Here is a 21,269-nt window from a genome sequence, read left to right as displayed (position 1 = left end):
GAGGATACTAGAAGTATGGAGCAACTTACATATATGGACCAAGCAATGGAACTAGGACAGAGATCACTGTCATACCTGTCTATACAATTTTAATTGGCCAGGAAGAGTGGGTGTGGGTCAGGTATTCCCTGTCTCTTCCCATTACAGAGTTAAGGGACACCAAGTGAACCTTGCAAGGGCCATGCTTGGCACGCCCAAAGAGGTGGTGCATGCCACAGTGGGTGACTGAGCCGCAGCACTGCTCACCCTGGGGCACAGCGGATGTTTACATGGGACCAGGAGGTTAGACATAAGATGTGGCTGATGCCATGCAGGTCCTTCCCACCAGCTCAGGGATGTGTCACATCTGCTCTGGGTACCCTACAGGGAACAAAAGTGAGAGCTGGGGGAAGCAGGCAGGACCTGCCAGCTCCAGGTGTGGGCAGGATCCCTTCCTGCCTACAAGCATGTCTTATGGTCTTAATAGGCCACCTTGGAGGCCTGTCCCTCTGAGTTAATGAAGACGTGGACAGGAGACAGATGGCCAGCCCGTGCAGTGGCATCTCCCCTCCTCAGGAGGCTCGGCTAAAATCCAAAGAGCAGGATGGCATGGAGACACAGGGGAGACACGGTGGCTGTGCTTGTGCAGGAGCCTCCTCACCATCCCCTCCTGCTACGCAGCAAGGGAAAAGCCAGGGCCAGATATGACAGTAACTGTTTGGTTTTTTTTTTTTTTTTACCATGTTTTTGGTTGCTCTTTTGCTCAAAAAAGGCATTTTTAAAAAAATATATTAAACAGATATATTTTACTAAGATGTCTTTTGGCGGAAGCCACTGACAAGAAATGACCCCCCCCCCAGATAAATAGGCTTAAAAAAAAAACCCTCCCAAACAAATCAAATAATTAAATACATAAATAAAACATTTTTCTTCTTTCTTTTTCTTTCTTTTGTTTTAGGTTTCAGGGTTTTTTTTTGTAAGGAATTGTGGCCCAGAGGTCTCTGCTGGTGTCCATGATAGCAGCGTCCACAGGGCAGGTGCCAGGTTCTTCCCATACGAGGTGTGATGATGCCTAGACAGGCATGAAATGTGCGTGGAGAGGCACTGGGAGAGATCTGCTGCCTCTCAGAGGCCTGCAGCATGGTCCCCCACGTGCCGTGTGCGAGGGCATGGCCACAGGAAGGGTTGTGGGCAATGCGGAAGCGAACGCAGCGATAGAAACCACTCTTAAAAAGACTATAAAAGTTGGGGCACCAAGGAGACTGCCGCTGAAGGATCCTCACGGCGGGTTGAGCATCTGCTCCAGCGGGGCCAAAAGCTGCCTCTGACCAAGCCACATCCCCCGGCCATCGGCACATCACCCCAGCCACCGACACTCGAGCAAAAGCAGTGGTGCAGGGCAGCCATGCTGGCATCGTCCCTGCGCTCGGAGCCAGTCTGTGCTGCGTGAGCCATCCCTCCTCCATAGTCCCGTTGGCGTCCTCCATCTGCTCAAGCTCTGCATCTCTTTGGCTGGTCGCTGGGTGTACCATGGAAGCACGCGGTTGGCACTAAGGTAAGGCCTTGATTTAATTTTTTAGAATGGTTATTTCTCCCCCATCCTGGGGAATTCCTTTCTCCTGGCCCCCTCGCTCCAAGATCTGAGCAGCCCCAGCCGTTAGCTGCATAGTTTGCCCGTCTCCTGCTCTACCGCACTGGGCAGCTTGGCGTTGAAGGTCCTCAAGGAGGACTGGATCCTTGCCACCTCGTTGTTGGCCAACTTGAGTCTGTGGCGGAGCAAGCAAGTGAAGAGGTCAAGGCGGACTTTGCCAGGGGGTGACAACCTGTTCACCCGGTCCCTGATCTCCAACAGCTGGAGCATGGCTGAGTCCTGGGAGCCCTGGGTATAGGGGTAGTCCAGCTGAAGGATCAGGTCACGAATAGCATCTGGTTCAAAGGGCAGGCTGTAGCCAAAGACTTGCAAGCTGTTGATTTTCATGTAGCCCAGGTTCTTAGAGGGGTCTGCCATCTCCAAAGGTTCGTAGTAGATAGTCTCGTTGGAGTTGTTGTCCAGAGACTTGATGCGGCTCCGCAAGTAGACATGGACCGTTTCAAAGAAGGTCTTCCACTTGTTTCCCAAGGTGAGCGTCCAGTTTTGGCACTGGGCAGAGGCATCTACGTTAGTCCTTTCCCAGTCTGGGAAGCTGCCCTCATTGACAGGCATGAACCAGCTCTCTGAGTGGCTTCCTCCAAAGGGGTTGACATAGATGGCCATGACGGGCTCCAGAGTGCTGTTCTTGGTGAGGCAGATCTGCAGGGAGAGGGCCAACATCACATGAACCAGCCCGGGCTTGTACTTGTTGCTTTTCAGGGTCAAGAGCATGCGTTTCCTCCAGGAGGGGTCAAACCAGCTCCCAAGGCGCATGTCGTTGCTGATGAAGATGGAGTGCACCTCAATGCGGCTGTCCCGTTTCTGCAGGAGGTACTTGAGCTCCAAGTCCTGCAGATCCGTCTCCAGCCCCAGGTAGTGCTCCAGTGAGTCAGCCACCTCGGGGCGGCAGGAACCCTGGGTGAGCATGTAGCCATGGTTGCAGGTTCCACAGCGGGTGCTGTTGTCCTCGGCACAAGTGGCGCAGGCAGGCCCCTCGCCCAAGGCACACGGTATGGACCCCTGGCAGGACGGCTGGTCGGAGGGACATGTGCAGCTGTGGCTTTCTTCCAGGAAGATCCCAGGCATGGTGGTCTCACTGCAGTACAGGAGTGACTGAGCACGGCTCCACCAGTAGGGGAGGGACCTGGTAGAGAAGAGACAGAGGAGGAGAGTTGCTTACGTGGCATCTCTGCACATGTGACACGCTTTCCCTAGAGATGAAAGAACTGCCCACCTTGTGTTCATTTTTCTGCGCATCTCAGGGTGGCACAACTGCCCCTGCTGCCTGCTTACCCCTGGGCATCCCTCCAGCAAGATGGGAGCTCCTCCAGTCCCAGCCACGGGGAGGTGGGCCGCGGGTCAGCCCACACTGAGGCTCTGAGCAGCGTGCCCAGCACAGGACAGGGATGCTGTGGCACCCTACCTCTCCTTTGGCAGTTTGAAGCGAGGTTGCCGGTGGCAGCGTTTGCTGAGGTTGAAGAGCCGTCGGATGAGTCGGTGGGTTTTCCTGGAGAGCAGCTTCAGGCTGGTGCCCAGCTGCTGGTAGCGATGCTGGACATCCAGGTCCATGGCCCAGAAGTGGGAGATGGCTGTCCTGTTCAGGAATCGGTCCCCAGGGAGCCTCTTCACCAGGGCCTGAAACTCCTCTGCGGGGGAAGAGAGATTATGTCAGCAGACCCAGGAGGGCAGGCAGCAGAGGTGGGGGCTGGTGCCAACCTCTCTCCAACTGGGCTCTCAGGTCTTCATGGTGAGATGACTATCCTGTATCCTGCCCTGGAGCCCCCTGCCCAGCCTGGGCTGCTCCTAGGGGAGGGGCTGCAGGGATGGGGAAATGCTTGGTGGGGTCTGCCCAGCCTCACCTGACTCCTCGAACTGGCTGTGGTGGCTCTCCCAGGCTCGCTGGAGCTGGGCCAGGCTGCTCTCCAGTGCCTGGATGTCGACCTCGGGGCAGTTGCAGCGGGGGAAGGCAGGTTGGCACTGGCAGTGGCAGTCGCTCTGGCGGCACACCAGCTCCCCGGCCGAGCTGCAGGCGATGTAGCTGAGGGCGGCTGCCACGAACCGCTCCCGCAGGTAGGAGGGGAGCACCGTCTGCAGCCCTGCAAGTGGGAGGCAGCCCCAAGCACATCAGGGCACGCACAGAGCCCCTCGAAACATTGCCTGGGCAAGGAGGTAGCAAGCCTTCCCCACCCTTGCATGATTTTCATATCAATTTGCTGTGGAGCCAGTTGTCTGGGCTCTGCATTGATCTTGGCTCCTCTTGGCAGACGAGCACCAACCTCATCCTGCCCAGCTTTGACTGTTTTCATCCCCGCTTCTCCCCAGCCCTTAAATTAAAAGCAGCATGTCGAGCCAGCACCCTTGCCTGAAGCCGCCTCTGCACCCGCAAGCATCCCACAGTGGCACTTGTCCATCACCACGTCCCCACCAGCCTGGTCCTACCTTGGAGCTGCACTTTGTTCTCAGGGCTCTGCACCAGGACAGAGCTCACTGAGTCCAGGTTGTCATAGTTGCTGCAGCCAAGTGGCCCCGTCCGTGTTTCAGTCACCTAAGGGGGGGACCCACAAGTGGTCAGGGATGCAGAGGGGGACCCAAAGCACATGCCACCATGCCAAAAGTGCTGCAAATAACCCATGGCCATGATTGCCGTGTCCCATTCCCCATTGCAAGGCGATGCTTGGAGAGGAGAGAGCTAATTGCCTGCTAATTGGCTTGTTGACTGGCAGCAGCCGTGCCTGTAGCCCGCTGAAAAATGCGCCTTCATTAGCGTGCCCAATTTCCCATAAATAATGTGGATGTGCTAACTTTGCCTGCTCTCCTCCTCCATCTCCCCTCCCTGGGGTGTGATGCTGCTTTAGGGTCTCAGCCAGCTCTGGGGGGCTGCTGCGAGGCCCAGGGCCACTGTCTCCCTGCGCCGCCCTCTCCCTCGCACCCTTTGCCTACCTTGATGGCAGCTGTGGCGATCTGGATGTGGTGGAGCCGGCGCAGTGTGCTCTCCCGGTCAATGAAGTAGGAGGCTGCCAGCTGGTGCAGGGTCTCCAGTGAGACCCCTGAGCTGTTCCCAGCACCCCCGGCAGGCTCTGCCCTCCGGCTCAGCTTGCGCTTGTCCACAAAAATGGTCAGGGACTCTTCTCCTGGGGGGAACATGCAATGCTTTTTGGGTGACTGCTGGGCTCCCCCCATTCCCCTTCCTGGACGTGTTTCTCCTGCGGTGCTTAGTTTCCCACCCTCCCTCCTTTGCACGCTGCCTTGTGCGAGGGAAGCAAGCAGCACTCACCTCCCAGCGTGGCAGCAAGCAAGAAGTGGGTCCCATACTTTTTGATGAGGCTGTCGGTGATCTGTTGGGGGCTGGGCCGGCGTCCCAGCAGACGGATGTTGCGGATGAATTCAGGAGCCAGGGGAAGAGGCAGGCTGAAGAAGTCTTTCCTCTCCAAGGCCAAATTATTCACCTTCCAGCGAGCAAACTCTCTGTGGGAGGAGAGTGGCAGGGGGGAGAGGGTTCAAAGCCAGTCCAGCCATGCCACACGCACGCTCTCCCCACCACTGTCCCCAGTGTACACCTCAGGGCAGGGGATCAGTAGGTGGAAAAAATCCCGTTGGGACCATCCCAACCTCCCCGTCACCACGGCAGAGGTGAAGGGCCTGCTGCGTGCACTCGCCTACTATAGATTCAGCTGGAACGAAAGCATTGCCCTTCCCTAAACTATCGATGGCGATAATGAGCTACAAGCAGCGGAGATGCCTGACATTGATTAATCAGGCACCTCCGGCAGGCTTTAATCATAGCCCAGGGCAGGGCCAGAGCCTTTTCCAGGCTGCTGGGCTGGATGGGCCTCATCCATCCTCCATCCCCATCCCTACAGATCCGGGTGAAAATCCAACCTCTGGGGATTTCATGCTTCTAAGTATCTGTAGCATTTTATAGGAAGCTGGAGACGTTGGGATGTGGTGGGTCCCCTGGTGGCTGTGAATGTGTGTCCCCCCCATTGCCCCTCCCCCCCCCCGACATCGCTCAGCCCTTGGGGGGAGCTGCCAGCCTGCTGCCGCCTCAAACCACCAACAGCCCCATAAACAACCAGTGGCTGATTTCAGCCTAATCTTCAGCATTTTGCTCTAATTAAAACCAGGCAGCGGCTTTCAGACGGTTTCATTAGGGCTGGTTGGGAAAGGAGGGAAAGGAGGAGGAGGGAGGGAGGGATGGATGGGTGCAAAGCAGCTGAGGGGCTTGGTGGGTGCCAGGTTGCCTCCCATCATGATTTTTGGGCCCAGAAAGAGGGATGTTGGGACCAGGAGTAGAGCTGGCAGGGGTTGGGATGCTGCCTCTCCCCTTGCATTACACTGGGGCTTGGCACTAGTGAGGAGGGGAAGGGAAAAGGCCTCATTAGCAGGAGCTGACAGCCCCAGTTAGTACCAGGAGGTGGTGGAGTGGGTTTTCCATGCTGCCTGTCATGGGGTGGCCCTTTGCTGGGGTCAGTGGACCCCACAGCTGCCAAACCTGGTTCTTCACTGGCAAGAAACCCACTCCAGCATTGGCTCCCATGCATGTAGCATCCCACTGCTGCAGCCTGTGGGGTGATGGTGCTGGAAGCATGCCAGAGGGATCAGTCAGGGTGGTGCTTCATGAGCTCCAGCACCATCCCAGCCCCAGATGCTGGCAGTCCAGGCAAGCTCAGTAATTCTGCACAGAGATATCTTTGTGCACAGTAAAAGTATAAAGGAGCATCCCTCAGTGACTCCCACCATAAGGGCTGATCACATCTCAACCTGCACACCAAATCACTCCTGGCTCAAGCCAAATCATGACTGCAGCCCATCCCAGCTATGCCATGAGCATCTTGGAGGTCTGCTGCTATATTCCCTGGGAAAGCAGTATCTCATACACACCTACCTGCTCTCTCTCCCAACGGCCACTCTCCTCCCACACACGGGGGTCTGCTCTGCTGTGCCCCCCGCAGCCTCCCACACTGCAGCCCACTCCCAGAATGCCCGCTGAAGGGCTGGCCCCGGTGCTGCCTCTCACCTGTAGATCCTGTACCTGGTGGTAAAACCCTGCCGGTAGCGCTCCATGAAGTCCACGTACTCCTGGGCTCGGTAGAAGGGTCCACGGTCGGTGAGGAGCCAGTCGAGGGGTGCCCGGCCAGAGGAAGAGGAGGAGGAGGAGGAGGAGGAGGAAGGGGTCGAGGCGGCAGCATGCTGCTGGGGCACAGTGCCACCCGCCTCGCTGGCCACCCCCCAGCGGCAGCACGCGCTCAGGGCCAGGAGGGCCAGTGGCCACGGGAGCATCGGTGGGGGCCCGTCAGCACGCAGGAGGTCCTGCCGCCCCATCCTGCTGCCACCCAGCCGGCTTCTTCATTCTCTCAGCCCACGGTGATCCTCTGGGACAGCCCTGCCCTGCAACGGCACCGCACAAAGCGGGGAGCCTGTGAGGCCCATGGCACCGGGTGAGGTGCCAGGTGGGGCCAATTTGTCACGGACATAAACCAGGTGCAACCACAAGCTAAGGGAAGGTGGGGTTTGCTTTGGGGAGGCTGATGAAGGGAAAGTCATGCTCTGGGGTGAGCCATGCATTGGGCATGGATTGGTCATGCTGCAGGAGGTAAGAGTTTTTGGGGTTAGGGGTGCTAGCTGCTGCTGAAGTTAAATGCAAACCTGGCTAGTGGCTGTTTGAGAACTTTCTGGCTTTTTCTTTAGGTTTTTTCCCACCATGGATCAGCCTGGCAAGTCAAGCTTGCCACTATGGGGTGCCCATGTGGTGGGGACGGTGGGTTACCCCAGTGCCCTTAACTTTGGGGACCCCTATCATGAGCAGTTTGTTTTAATGGGGGCTAAAAATTAATGAGCATTGGGAACTGGAGAAAAAAGCTTCTCTAGGTACGGGTTGAGCTGCATGCAGTTGATGTTAGACCTTCCTTTGTGTCCTGCCAGTGGCTGAGATGATGGATGGATGGATGGATGGATGGATGGATGGATGGATGCCCACCCCAAGGCTGGCTGGGCTGATCACAGTGGTGGTTTGATAGCAATGAGCATTTATCTCAAGACAAGACCTTTCTGGTCTCAACTCAGTATGGCAGTATCTGTGGAAGCACAGGGGGAGCTTTGTTGGGATCAGCAGCCCTGGAGCCAGAGCCTGAATTTGCAAGTGATGGTAGCAGATGGGGAGCTGCAACGTCCAGCTGAGCCAGGGTGAGGCGAGGCATCCTGCTGGGCAGCAAGAGTTGTTTGCCTAAAAATAGGGCCCCCATCACTGCAGTGCTTCCAGGGAAGGTGATTTTTATTCCAGTAAGGTGGCTGGTTGGGGCCCAGTGCCCAGACATTCACCCCTGCAGAGCACACATCAGCCCCACACTCTCCCAAATGGGGCTTTGCCAGATGAATCATCGTGTTTTAATGTGGTTTTTTTTTCTCCCTCTCTTCTATTTTTAAATGCTTAAGGGTGTGCTTTGATTACACTTTCTCAGCTTCTCACTCAGCCCTCGAGGCCGGGGCCCTGTTAATTTTAAGCAAAAGCTGAGATTTTCACATCACCAGATTGGGGGTGCTGGGGCAGCTGGGCGGGCAGGAGCAGCAGGCAGGGTTTTTTCTGTCCTCCCTGCACTGTTTTTCCACATGTCACCCTGGTTTCTCCCAGCCTTGTAGGCACCTGCGTAATGCCCTGGTTGGTGCCTCCTGCTCCTGGCACACGGAGTTCCTCTCAGCCATGATGTGGCCAAATCCTGGCCCAAACAAACAGGCTCCCATACTGGGGTGGGCAGGGGTTTGGGGATCAGCAATATCAGGCTGGTTTCCTTGCTCTACACATCTTGGTTGGAGGGGGTGTCCCTGCCCCCTCTCCCCCCCAAATGTGAAGGGCCCCAGTGCTGGCTGCTCATAGAGCTGCTCATGTGCTGCCACTTGTGGGTGATAGCTGAGCAGCCAGGACACTTCAGCTGCTCTGAAATCCTCCCTGCCTGCTTTCTTGCACGCAGCCAAAGCTGAGCCAGGGGGGAGCAGGCAGCTGGGATGCTGTGGCTGTCCGAAGCAGGCAAGCATCTTGCTCTCTTCCTCAGGAATATCTGCAAATGCAATTAAAATTGAAGTGGCCTGAGGACCAAAGGAGCACACGAGGCTCAGGATTAAACCCCCGCTGCCCTGCAGCCATGGGTCCTGCTGCTGCGCTGTATGGGGTGACCCAGGGAGCCATGACAAGCTGCTGTGCCCAGAGGACAAGGTGGGAGCCAGGGCCTGGCAGCAAACACTATCAATGGTTTAGATGCTGACCATGGGCTAAGCCCCCTGTGACTTGGTCCCTCTCCCATATAGCAGTGAGGAGAGCAGCACTCCGGCTCTCCGCCAAGAAGCCGAGGTAAACGCACTCCTTGAACAGCATCTTTCTAAACCCTGCTCATGGAAATACATTGCTTGTAGCATTAAATATGGCTGTGCCAGCAAAACACCTTGCTTAAATAGCAGGTGTGCTAGGTAGCCTGCCTGTTGCACCATGAACCGGCTTGACACAGCTGATCTCCTCGTTGCCTGTCATTGCCTGTGGCTTTCAGGTGGCTCCTGACCACCCCGGCTGAGGTGGGGCTAGAGCAGGGGCTGCTCCCTGGCTGGGCCCCTCTCCCTCCACTGGGGTCTGTACAGCCAAGAGGATACTTTTCTACAAGCACTGGGGAGACTGGACTCATCCGTTGCCATTTCACACTACCACAAGCTAGTATGGATGGTCTTGCACCAGTCATTCTGCTGCCTCCCCCAAGGCTTTCCTGGTGTAAATCAGGAGGATGTGGGAACATCCTTCCTTTGATTCAAAGCACAAAGTGGATTTTCTAGGGAGGGGACATGAACGGGCAGAGCACTGTCTCTTCTAGAAAACCATCCTGGGTGCTAAGAGCTTCCCACCAGCACTGACCAGCCTCTTGCTGCCACCCCCACCACAGGGGGTGCCCCCCACCTGCCTTCACCAAGAGGGGCTCTCCGTGTTGTCCTACCCCTCCAAACCCTCTCTCCCACCTCCCCTCCCAGCACTGCAGCTCCAGGCAGCACACCTCCTCTGGGTGACCATCGTGGGTACTGATATTTAGGGAGCCACCTTGGGCCACCTCTTCCCTTAGGCTGTGGTCCCCATACCACCTAGAAACCATCTCAGCCTCCTCTGATACCTTCCCTGGGGAGCTTGTTCTGAGATTTAAGGCTAAGCATGGGATGTTTCCTTGTGGCTGTCTCATGTTTTACTGCAGAGCATCAAAAATAGTCAGAACTGGGTATTTCCAGCATTTGGCTGGTGCAAAATCAGCAAAGGTCCCTCATGGTGTACAGAGCCCCTTAAAGCAGCTCCTTGCTAAAGGAGCTCTTACACCTGCCTCCTATTTACACTGAGAGTGCTGGCACCTCTGAGCCCGGCTCTTGCCTGGGGACGGGTGCTGACGCACATGAGCAGCCTTGCCAACAGAAGCACCGAAGCAGGCAGGAACGGGCAAGCCACCGTGGGCAGGAGAGCCTGCGTGGGTGCTGTGTGGAGTTACATGGTGAGCTTATCCCCGAGGAGCAGCTTTCCTACACCATTGTTAGCTGGGCTAATTTATTTGCTCATATTGATCAGGGGTTATATAAAATAAGTACATGCAGAAATTGCTATAGCTCCATATAGTCTTTAGTCGACACAGCTGCATGGAGCAGGGGGAGGCTCTGGTTTTGCTGGGGGGCTGCTGCCATTGCTCTGCAGGGCTGGGGGCAATGCTTATCAGGGTACACCTCTGCCTGCTCACACCAGCATCTTCCTGGGATGCTGGGGAGAACAAAGCTCTTTGGAAACAAGTAACCCCCTTGACCTTACTACTAAAGCTGGAAATAACTTTCTAATCACTTTTCCTTGATCCAGAAAGAATGAAGGTTTGATGAGAAGCATCTGACTACTCTTTTTTTTATTTTGATTCGGGATTTTGCATCACAAGAGTTGGAAAACTGCCAGTTTGTTAATTTTTTTTTCCTTCCCCTTTCTATAAAAACCTTAAAGCAAAGGAAGAGTGCCAACGCAAATATCCATGGCAAACTTTCCCAGGACCACAACCTCCTTCCTGGCCAAGTCATCCTGATCTCATTGCAGCCCTCTGTGTCCACATTGCCTGAAGAACACCCTGGTGCCCCTCCGGTGCCGGCCAATGCACAGCCCAGACTATCACTCATCACAAGATGCATCTTAAAAATAGCTTGTTACAATTTCTAGAGGTGCCTTCCCATCCTTAGGCTTGAGATGGCAATAGGACTGTTTCTGCAGTGGGTGTCTTAATCCAAAATGGCTCGAGAGAGACAGGCAAAATGGTGCAAGGTGTGGATGGGGATGCTCAGGTGCCCACTCAGCAGCTTGAGTGAGCTGCAGAAGCCTTTGTCTACTACCCTTGGAGCTGGTGGTGACCACAGCAACATCCTGCAGAGTTATGCCGAGGCCCTGCTTTCTTCCATGCTGACAGCATCTCCAGAGCCATGCGATCCACCACGAATCAGGCAGAGTTTGTTAATTAAGACATTAGCTAATTGTCAGGGACATTAACATTGATTTCTGCCCTTTCATGCTGCAGGAGCAGATCTAAAGATACTTAAACTGGAAAGATTGCACTGGGGAGAGGCTGCAGTGGTTTGGGAGGGCTCTGCCCTGTGGCTGATGCTGTGTTTGCTGGGTGCCATGGGACTCCGGATGGACCGTGGCACTGCCCCCTGTAAATGCTGACCTGAAGCCCAGAGCAAAAGCAGTATCTGATGTCTGCGCCAAGCAGAGTGATACCTGTTGGTGGCAGAGCTGTGGTATGTGCCTAAGCCATGGGGGCTGGTCCCTGGGGCACTGCGGGAGCAAAGGCACATCCGTGTGGGAGCAGGGACTGATGCAGATGGGTCTTGAGATCCCTGCAGATGCCTTTTAGTGGAATGACCATCGTACTTAGTGACTAAGTCACCTTCTCATTAAACATGGAAAAGCTTTATCAGATTAAAGCCACTTGGAAGAGGTTAAATGCAGTTTAATTTCTGAAGTGGATTGACTCAGCTGAGCCATGCCTATGTGAATTCACACAGGCACCCAGGGCACCTCTTGCACTTGCACTCCCTGGGACAGACAATCCCAAAGGGCTCAATTCTGCAGGATGCTCAGCCCCTTGCTTCAGGGCCACTAAACTTGCTTGGGGCTTCATGGGACACAGCTCCCTTGCACCCAGCCCTGCCTCTCCCTTCCCGCACCACTGCCTCCTCTGCCCCTCCTGCCCTGTCGTGGTTTGCAATGAGCCGCTCTCAGTGCAGTGCATCATGCCGCCAGGCTTGTATCCGCACACTCCTGAGGAAGCACCAGGGCCTCATTGATCTGCTGGGGTAATTAAGAGAGTGAGCCAGGCACGGCCGGAATGACAGCAGCACAGTAATTGCTGGCAAAGTGGGCACGGCAGGGTGCTGTCAGCCACCTGGCACCCAGCCTGTGGCGACACGGCTCTGGGCAGCAAGCATGGGGACATCCACCTCAGAGCCTTCCATCCTTGTCCAAGCAGCAATGCTAAAGATCACAGTGGTAGCTGTGAACTGATTTTTCACTAGGCTCCTGCAAACCACCATCCACAGCCCATTCAGTCACTATTCCTAAGTGACTTGAAGTCACTGCCTTCCCCTGCCAGAGCTCATGAGACTGGTTTAAAAATCTGCAAGACTTGATGACTTGGATTCCTTTTATTAGCTTTTCTTCACATCCTTAAAAGCAAGACACTTGAAGATGAGAGTAAAGGAAAATAGCAGAAAATCCCAAGACTCAGGGAGCTAAGGATTTGCATAAGACATCAAATGAGATGAAACCTCGGCTGCCATCAGGGGAGATAGCAGCTGCATGCAGAGTGTTGCACCAGTGCCATGTGTTCTGCCCTCTGGCTTTGCTCACTCGAGACTTTCACACCCACAGGCAGAAAGCCTTTTAAAAGAGCAATGTGCAAAATAAAACTCCCCGCAGCACAAAGACCGCAGCAGCAGCACTGGCTTCCCCCGCTTTGTGCAGAGCTGTCAGCCAGAAGCATCCCTGCAGATGGGTCTCTGGGGCCAGGGAAGAGCATCCCTGCACACAAGAATGGGGAAAAGCATCCTGCAGCCCCCTTCCTGGAGGGGATGGGTCCGCCCCCTCCCCAGAAAGGAGCCTGCTGTCAGAGCAAGTAGATTACCAGCCTCATGCAGGAGCTGGAGGCAGTGCAAGGTGAGGACCACTCCCTCCCAGCCCTCCCTCGCCTTCACACAGGTGACATGTGTCACGGTTGGGCAGTGATGCACGGCAGTAGCTTAGCATTAGTCGTACGGTGTAAATAAGGCAGTGGGTGGCTGGTGCTGGGCAGAGAATCAGGAGATGGATTTGGGGTGCTGGAGTGTGACCACCCCCTTTCCCAGCACTCCACTGCTCCCCAGGTCTCAAAACTGTCACTGAACCCCTACCAAAGCCAGCTCTGCTTGGAAAAAGGGGACTCCTTGCAACACCTCCGGCGCTGGTACGGACCCTCCTGGCTGCTGACGGAGAGGGGACACTGACATCTGCCGGTGGGTCCCACCCGGCCCCGCAGCACCCGGGCTCACCCTGCCCGGCCCCGGGACCACAGCGAGGGGCAGCCCTGGTACCCACCAGCCCTGCTCAGGGCAGCCTCAGAGGGAAGCGGCATGCGGGTCCCCCTAAGAAAGGGCAGGACAGGGTGGACATCACTGTGCTGAGAGCTGGTGCTCTCGAGCCCGGTGCTTTAAAGATCCAGAGTTTCGTCTCCTACTGAAAGAAATCAGTGCTTAGTGAAGGGAATCGAGCCTCGCAGCTGGGAACCCCCTCTCCCAGAGGTGCCGGAGGCTGCTGTCACCAGCACCGCACTGGTAACCGCATGCAGCGTTCGAGGTGAGCAAACACCTTCCGACAGGTCGCCCACTCCTCACCCCGGCCTGCTGCTCCAGTGGGAGAGCCGGCGGCAGTGGGGCCCTGCGTTGCAGGATGGGGGACAGGACACCTCTCCTACTGATTTATATATGCCCAACAGTAAAGTATGCTTTTGAGCATTTCAGGGGGCATCTGCCCCGGTGCCTGGGGTCCCAGAGCATCACCTCACACCAGCACATCTCTTGGAGCAGGGCACGCTGCGCAACAGCAGCAGGTTTCCTGCCTTCCGGGCGTCTTGTTTACCCCGGCGGCCTGGCAGCACTCGGCTCCACCGGGCCGGTCGCAGCCCCCCGAACCTGCCGGGCCCCGCACTCGGGCACAGGGATGGCTCCCACCCGGGAAGGGCTCACTGCCTTCCTCCTATCCCCGTCCTCACCGGGGCGGCTACGAAGCGAGCCCGGGGCGGGGAGGCAACTTGGCCAAGGTCACCGAGCGAGCCGGCGGCGACCGAGCCGCGTCTGCACCGCCGCGCACGGCGGTGCCGGTATCTCCGCCGTGCGGGGCCGCGGCTCCCCCGCACCGCTCCTTCCCCTTCTCGCCCGCCCACCGGCGGATCCCGGGCCCCCGACCCCGCAGACTTACCCCAGGCTCCCGCTCAGCACCGGCGGGACACCGGCCACCTCTCTGTCCCGTCCCGTCCCTCTCCGCTCCGGCTCAGTGGCCCCGGGCCCTGTCCCGCCGCCGCCTCCCGGCCGCCCCGCCCCGCCTCATCGCCGGGCGGGCAGGCGGCCCTCGGCGGCCCCGCCAGCATCCCGCGCCCGCCGCCGCGATCGGGATCCCGCCTCCGCGATTGCGCTCGGTCTCGGACTCCCGCCGCCGCCGCCGCCGCCGGGTCCCGCCGCGCTCCGCGGGCGCCGCCGCCGCCGCCAGATAATATATTCAGGGGCGGCAGCCAATAAAAGGCTCCGCCGGCCTCCCCGCGCCTTGCCATTGGTGAAATCCGCCTGAGGGGCGGGGCGGCACGGCGCGGCGGGGGGACACGCGTGGACCGGGGGCGGCGGCGGCCCGTGGGCGCTCAGCCCGGCCACCGGCCCGCACAGCCGTCGGGGGGGGGCTTCCGAGCTCCGCCCGCCTTTCCCCTCCCTCCTTCCAGGCCCCGCAGCCGCGTGTCCCCGCGGAAGGGCCGCGTGGGTCCCCCCACGGCGGCAGTGCTGGGGCTGCTGCCTCGAAGGCCCGGTGGCGCGCTGGCACCGGCTTCTTTGGGACTTAAAAGGCATCCTGGTTGTGCCAAATTACACCATCAATACCAGTAAATGATTAACGAGGTTCTGGATGTGGATGTCATGTGTGGGGTGTTACCAGCGGTCGGCAGAAGGACGCCGGATTTACCGTTCTCTACCGCTTTCTTTTTAAATGTTTTATTTATCTGTACGTATCATTCACGCCTCCCGCCAAGCCTCTTGTTTGCTCCTCTTCATGCTCGGTTAGCTGTTAGTGGGCTACTGCTCCCAGGGATGCACCCTGTTCCCAAACAGGGGCTGAAAGGACATTCTTGGCGACGTCCGCTGAAAAAAAGCAATTGCTCTAATTTCTCCCCCCCCCCCCCCCAAGGTAAACGTTTCTTTTTAATGACTGTTTGCCCCCTGGTGAGAGAAGAGCAGTGAAAGAGCCTGGCAGAGGCGCTCCAAAGTCCCCCCGAAGGGAGGGCCATGCCCTGTCCAATAAAACATTTTTCCTGATTTTTTTTCCTGATTTTTTTTTCCTGATTTTTCCTGATTTTTAAATTTTTCTTCTGCCAGCAACTGCAGCCAACGAGTCCTGGCGGGGGATGCTGCTGCTGAAACATCCTTCCCAAGTAGCTGAAAACACCCACTGTTACACGTTTAGTGCTGGGCTCTGATTGCTGACAAGGCTGGTGTTGAAAATGGGTAATTTCTGGTGAGTATGGCTTTTCCTTCCAAAAATGTAGCGGGTAACTGGGAGAGTTATTATAAAACACAAACAGGTCTGGGGAAAGGCACCCGCTGTAGCTCCTCTGCTTGGTGTGCTTGGGGCACAGCAGTGTTCCCTCACGATGCCCACACTGAGGGGGCTTCACGGCTGGCATCAGTGCAGGAGAAATTAAGGGAAATCCCTGCAGCTGCCGCATGGGAAGGGGGAAGTAGCTGGGGGCGGGGGGGGGAACAACAACAAAACAAAAAAGCAAGATTTTTTAAAGTAACATGTATCTGCTGTGTGTGGTTTTCTTTGGAAGCGACAGGCAGGATGGAGCTGTGCCTTGCACAAGGAGCTGGTGTGGGGCTGGTGGGGTGGAAGCTCCACTTCCAGGGTGGTGAGGCCTCTGGACCTCTCTGCTCCGTGGGTGTCAGCTGGCAGGAGCCTCTGAGGAGGAAAACCAAACTGTCAGCCATGGGTTCCTCCTGCTGTCGGGTACTGGGGTGCAGCCTTTCATCCCACCCTGGGAGAGGAGAACATTTACCCTCAGAGCATTTTGGCTGCAGAACCACGGGTGCCTGCAGGAAGGTTTGGCAGCCAGGCGAGCCGTCAGCACTGCTTTGAGCTCACTTAGAGTGAAAATAAAAAGCATCCAGTGCAAAAAGGGGCAGCGGATTTGGAGTTGGTCCTTATTTTCCCAATAGTTTTTTTTTTTCCCAAAACACACAGGGTTGGGGCTTTGGAGGTCTGGGACATTGGAGGTCCATGTCTCCTCCGGACATTTTGGAGCTCTGGGGTTTCTGGAGGTCTGTGACTCCTGGGACTTTGTAGGTCCGTGACTTCTGGGATATTAGAGGTCTTTGATTTCTGGAGGTCGATGACTTCTCCTGGGGCCTTGGAGGTCCATGACTTCTGCTGGGATTTTGGAGGTCTGGGGCTTCGGAGGTCCGTGATTTCTCCTGGGGATGTGTATGTGTGTACCTGTAAGTTCTCAGTGCAGAAGGAGGCAAAGACAGCCGAGCTGGGCCGGGGAGCACAGACACCCTTCCCGCCACCGCATCGCTCCGCAGCCCTCCCGGTTTTCCAGGGATGCGGGAAAAAACGGGGGAGGCAGAGGAAGAGCGGCGGGGGGAGCCGCGCCGCGCCGCGCCGCGCCGCACGGGGAGGTGCCGGCCCCGCGTCCCCGCCCCTCGCCGCCGCCGCCGCCGCCGCCGCCCGCCCGGCCGGCGCTGGGAGCGCGGCGCGGGGGCTCCAACATGGCTTTGGCCGGTCTGTGCGCCCTCCTGGCCGGCTGCTGCCTGGCAGCGGGCAGCGGCCCCGCCGAGGCGGCGGCGGAGGCGGCGGCCAAGGAGCTGGAGTGTAAGCTGAAGAGCATCACGGTGTCGGCTCTGCCCTTCCTGCGGGAGAACGACCTCAGCATCATGCACGGCTCCTCGGCCGCCGAGCCCAAGCTGCTCTTTTCCGTACGTAACGATTTTCCCGGCGAGATGGTGGTGGTGGATGACCTGGAGAATACGGAGCTGCCTTACTTCGTGCTGGGTGAGCCTCCGGGCGGGCAGCGCCGGTACGCGGCGGGTCCCCTCCCCTCCCGGCAGCGGGCCCCGAGCATCGCCGGCTGCGGGGCTCCTCCCTGCGGCACCGCCGTGCAGGTACCCTGCAGTATCTCGGCCCCGCTGCCGGTTCGGCCCCGCTGCGGCGCCTCCCACAGCGCCGGGCTGGGTGCCGTGGAGATGCTGCAGGCCTGGGGTGCTGGGTGCATCCCCGGTCGTTGTCTGCGGGGCTCGTCTCCGGCTCAGTGCACGGCCACGGCGGCTTGTGCTGGCAGGAGGCCCGCATTCCGCTTCCAGCGTAGCTAGCTGGAGGTGAGGGCTTCTGCTTTGTCTGCCCCCAAGCACAGTCACTTTTCCTGCAGCCTGGTGGAAAAATTCTCTGGTGCCCAGCATTTCCCATGCTGCCTGTATGTGCTCTCTCCAGTACTCCTGCCCCCAGGTTTTAGGCTTTGGCCTGCTCACATGGTCCAGGTGGTTCCTGCCCGCTCTAGCCAGGCCTCTGCATTTCACCCACAGTGTGAGGCACATCTGCCCAAATCTGATGTGCTCCTTACGTTTTCATCCACCAAAAAAAGCCAACAATTTCCTCCTTTGTTTATGCTGGGATCAGAACAAGGCCTCTGCCACTTGTGCACAGGGACCTGTTTCCCTCTGCACCACCAGGAACAAGTGGCTGAGATTTTTAATTTTTAGTGGTATTTGTGCAGAACACCAGCTTCCCACCACTGCCTGCATGTAACCCCCCGCCCCAGGGCAAATGCCACTCTCACTTTCCTGGTAGCCCCATGGTGGCTGCACACACCTCCTGCAAGCCTTGCCCATCCGTCACTGCTCCCAGAGCACCTTGGGTGCCCTGTGAAGTCTTTTAAATGCCACCCTTGCCTGGATGTTGTCCCAAAAATGAGGCACTGACGTGTCACTTCACATGGCATTGCCCCTCTGTGTCACCCTTATGTGCAGGCAGACCATAACAGTGTCTCCAACCTGTTTTTTCTCCCCAGTGCTTCATCACCTCCCTGGCCCCCAGACCCTTCTGTGTGCAAAAAAAGCCCCTGGTCCTGGGTGCTGTGTGGGCTCGGGGCAGTGCTTGCTGCTGTATGGGCATCCCCCTTCTCCTGTCAGAAAGGCAGAGGCAGGCAGGGGGCTTTTGATGCCATGGGGGGCAGGGGCATGTGATGCAGAGGCACCCAGGGTTGATTTGCTGATGGCCAGGGACGATGTGGGGAGGGGGCACTGCTGCCGCCCGGTGGTCCCCCAGTCCAAGCCTTGTGCTGAGGGATGCTGTGGCAGAGGCTGGAGCGCGTTGCTGTGGCAACGAGGCGGCAGCGAGGCGGATGCAGGGGATGTACAGGCATGGCTGCCAGCCCCGCGCCGCCTTGATGCCCCAAAGGCGACACAGGCACTTGTCCCTTGCCCCCACTTGGACCAGTTGCCAGGGAGCTGGACCCCGGTGGGCCCAGGGCCGGGAATGCTGCTAGTGGGGAGGGGCTGGGCAGGCATGTATGGCTTTGATCAGGCAGGGGTTCCCGGGCGTGGGCCCTGGCTGCTACTGTGGGCATTTCCCCTGGGATTTTTCAAATCCATGAGGTGCCATATGCTGAGCACTGTGGGAAATGACCCACCCACCCTGACAACCCCCGCTGCACCCAGGGCTTGCACTCGTGATGCTGGGCAGGGGTTTGCTTTCACTTCTTTCTACTTATGGGCACTGGACAAATACAAAGATGGCTGGCCCCGTGTCAGCACACTCTGGTGTCCTGGTGGTGGCTGGGCTCTCTTGGGACATTGGTCCCCCAAGAGTCTGTGGATGCACAGGGCTGCACCAGCCCCTGGCATGCAGGGATTTGGGTTGTGGAGACACAGAGGTGATCCCGGTACCAGTTTCGCCATCTGGGATGCTGTAGCGGGGGGCTGGGCTGGCAGGACAGGGCACCTCAGGGGCTACCTGTTTGCCTGGATTTTGGCTTCGTGGCTCCTGGGAAATGTCATGTTACATCTCTTTCCCTCCCCTGAGAGAAGGACTTGCTTTGAAGCCAGCATGGCCTTTTTGCCATGTGGGGGTATTATTATTGTTGTTGTTGTGTTGCTTTGCCACTTTGCCATGTGTGGGAGTTGTTGTTGTTATTATTATGATATTATTATTATTATTACTATCATTATTAGCCTGGGGACTGCTTTTGCATGGCAGAAGCTCTGAAGTGCATAGAGGTCTGGCAAGAGCAAGACTTAGTAACTCAGAGGCTGCACTCTCAGGAGCCAGGGAGCCCCCAACCCAAGAAACCTGTGGGGCAGAGAGCATCACTGCTGGCGCTGCACACTCAGTGGGGATGTGGCCATGTCGGGTTGATGTGTGGTACCAGCGTTGGCAGCTGTTTGTGTTTCCACAAAGCTTGTGCATGGCTGGAGAGTGCATTTGAGCACCCTTCCAGGAACCTGGCTTCACGCAGGGCTGATTCCGCTGTCCCCAGCAAACTCCGGACTCATTAATTGTGCCCACCTTGTTGCATTTGAACGTACAATAATGTGCTGGAGTGGCGGGTAATCCCCATATCCATCTCTGTGCCTCTGAGCCAGGTTTGGTTCAGGGTGTCTCTACTGGGGAGGTAGGTGGGTGAGAAAGAATCTCTTTCTCCTGTTGGTGGTTTTTGGATCCAGGGCCTGTGTATGGGGAAGGGGTTCCCAAGGGGAGCGGAGCTGCCCTGCCAGCTGGCAGGGGCTTGGACCGGACCCCAGGGCGCTGCCCTCAGGCTGGGGAGGGCCTGGGTGTGGGCTCTGAGCACTGCGAGCACTGTGAAGAGCAGGCGGTGCTCCACAGGTTCTCCTGGCAGTGGCACCTTGTCTCTGCCACATAAGCTCTTGAGCAACTCACCTGAGGTTGCTTTGTGCCTCAGTTTCCCCATGAAGGTGGGAGGAGGCCATGCAGGATGGCGTGTGGGGAGGTGGCTGCGGCAGGATGGGACTGCGGCAGGGGAAGGGTGAAGGGAGCAGCTGGGAAAGGGTCAGAATTGGGGATTCCAAGGGTATCTGGGTATCATCCCCCTCTGGCCATGGCGTGCCCCTCAAAACACCCCTAAATAATTCAAGTGCTTTCAAGCTTGGCTGGTGTTTGTGGAGACCTGTGTGTGTGGTTTCCCCTGCCTTGGTGGCTCCTCCCTGCCATGGTGGCTGAGCCGGGCATCCCACCGATAGGCACATGGGTCCATGTTTTTATCCCCAGCTAGAGATGTGCTGGGGTCTTTGGAAAGCCACGTATGTTGCTTGCTAAAAATAGGGTGCTGGGGGTGTGTGTTAAACTGGGCACCACAAAAATGACTGTGACTCCCTACCCCTGATGAGATGCTTTGGTAACATAATCAACTTGATGATGAGCGCGGAGGTTGCGGGCATCCCCTCACTGCTGGTGGGTGGTGTGGCAGGGACTTTGATGGATCCCCTGGAGCCAAGCTTTGCCTGGGTTCGCCTGTGTCATTGGGATCGATGGGGACCTGGAGAATGTCTGCCTGACCTCAAGATCTGCAGGGGGTGATGGGAAAATAGTGTGTGGGGACTAGTATCCATCCCCTTCATGTGTTTGCTTCTCTCTGCTGTGGGTAGCGGTGAGCTGCGGCTCAGCTGGGGGACATGTGCTTGCTTTGGCTTGCCCTGATCTGCTGCCCTATGGCTTTAGTTTCATATTTATATTTACCTGAAAGGTTGAGGCATTGCTTATTTACTGCTCTACATGCACCAGTTTTGGGTCTCACCCCGCCTTGCAGCCATCCCAGTGCCAGAGTGCCAGGGTGTGTTGAGTGCGTTGGTACTCAGTCCTCCCAAATGTTGGGACCCTGTGGCTGCTCCCACCTTCCTTTGAAAGCAGAAGGATATTTTTGGGCTTACTAACCCTCGTTTACGGTGAGGGGATGCAGATGGACAGGGCTTTCAGCTGCTTCGTAGCTCCCTTTGCTAACGAATGGAGCGTGTTTTAATTGTGCTGGCCACCTTCTTGTGCACGTGCTGCCTTGCTGCCCGCATTTGCTCAGGAACAGCTCGGTGGCACGCGATCTGTTTGTGCATCGTCTTTCATGCTTGTAGCCATAAAATCCCACATGGTTTTATATGCATGACCTCAAAGGGACTCCAACATCGTGCCCCCTGTTTTGCTGTGAGGTTTTTTCCCACCTCCTAAATTTTTGGGAAGAGGTGAGGGCGTGGGAGCAGGAATGGGGCTGCTCGCTGGTGTATGCCAGGCTGCCTGCATTTAAAAACACCCAGTTTCATCATGTTTTAAATCAGGGGAACTTATATTTGAAATGCTCGCCTTTCATCTCGTTTTGTTTGTTGCATT

At 57.1% G+C, this 21,269-nt stretch overlaps 2 protein-coding genes and 1 long non-coding RNA gene across 6 annotated transcripts in view; 2 read left to right on the top strand and 1 right to left on the bottom strand.

Annotated features, from left to right (window-relative positions):
- The window catches only part of LOC135313895 (uncharacterized), an 86,731-nt gene extending 84,313 nt beyond the window's left edge, over positions 1-2,418 (top strand). Inside the window, exons 19-20 of the long non-coding RNA XR_010373389.1 lie at positions 938-1,534; positions 2,330-2,418. This is a non-coding gene — a long non-coding RNA (uncharacterized LOC135313895). The remainder of the gene's footprint in view (positions 1-937; positions 1,535-2,329) is intronic.
- BRINP2 (BMP/retinoic acid inducible neural specific 2) lies at positions 767-14,442 on the bottom strand. Of its 2 annotated transcripts, XM_064454457.1 has the most exons (8): positions 14,103-14,442; positions 6,627-6,997; positions 4,884-5,074; positions 4,550-4,740; positions 4,049-4,154; positions 3,469-3,705; positions 3,033-3,255; positions 767-2,753 (listed from the first exon to the last, which is right to left on the bottom strand). In XM_064454457.1, exons 2-8 carry the CDS (start codon positions 6,929-6,931, stop codon positions 1,637-1,639), a joined length of 2,370 nt encoding a protein of 789 aa, XP_064310527.1. In that variant the 5' UTR covers positions 6,932-6,997; positions 14,103-14,442; the 3' UTR covers positions 767-1,636. The 2 variants fall into 2 exon arrangements, with proteins under 2 accessions (XP_064310527.1, XP_064310528.1); XM_064454458.1 differs by lacking the exon at positions 14,103-14,442 and having other exon boundaries at positions 6,627-9,559.
- Positions 14,443-16,592: 2,150 nt separating this feature from the next.
- Positions 16,593-21,269, top strand: part of ASTN1 (astrotactin 1) — a 56,639-nt gene continuing 51,962 nt past the window's right edge. For all 3 annotated transcript variants that reach the window (XM_064454449.1, XM_064454448.1, XM_064454447.1), the window contains exon 1: positions 16,593-16,934. In XM_064454449.1, coding sequence (XP_064310519.1) covers positions 16,652-16,934 — 283 coding nt within the window. In that variant the 5' untranslated portion in view covers positions 16,593-16,651. The remainder of the gene's footprint in view (positions 16,935-21,269) is intronic.

This window comes from Phalacrocorax carbo, chromosome 6 (assembly GCF_963921805.1).
Source record: "Phalacrocorax carbo chromosome 6, bPhaCar2.1, whole genome shotgun sequence".
Lineage (NCBI taxonomy): Eukaryota > Metazoa > Chordata > Aves > Suliformes > Phalacrocoracidae > Phalacrocorax > Phalacrocorax carbo.
Note: the sequence above shows the minus strand (reverse complement) of the source record. Positions and strands in the feature narration are given on the sequence as shown.

What these genes read in the sequence shown, in the direction of transcription:
- BRINP2 (XM_064454457.1), bottom strand. Translation starts at nt 6,931, where the DNA reads ATGGGGCGGCAGGACCTCCTGCGTGCTGACGGGCCCCCACCGATGCTC. An exon ending in TCGCCACAGCTGCCATCAAG is followed by an intron (nt 4,155 to 4,549) that starts GTAGGCAAAGGG and finishes TCCCCCCCTTAG; the next exon opens with GTGACTGAAACACGGACGGG. An exon ending in CAGCCAGTTCGAGGAGTCAG is followed by an intron (nt 3,256 to 3,468) that starts GTGAGGCTGGGC and finishes CTTCCCCCGCAG; the next exon opens with AGGAGTTTCAGGCCCTGGTG.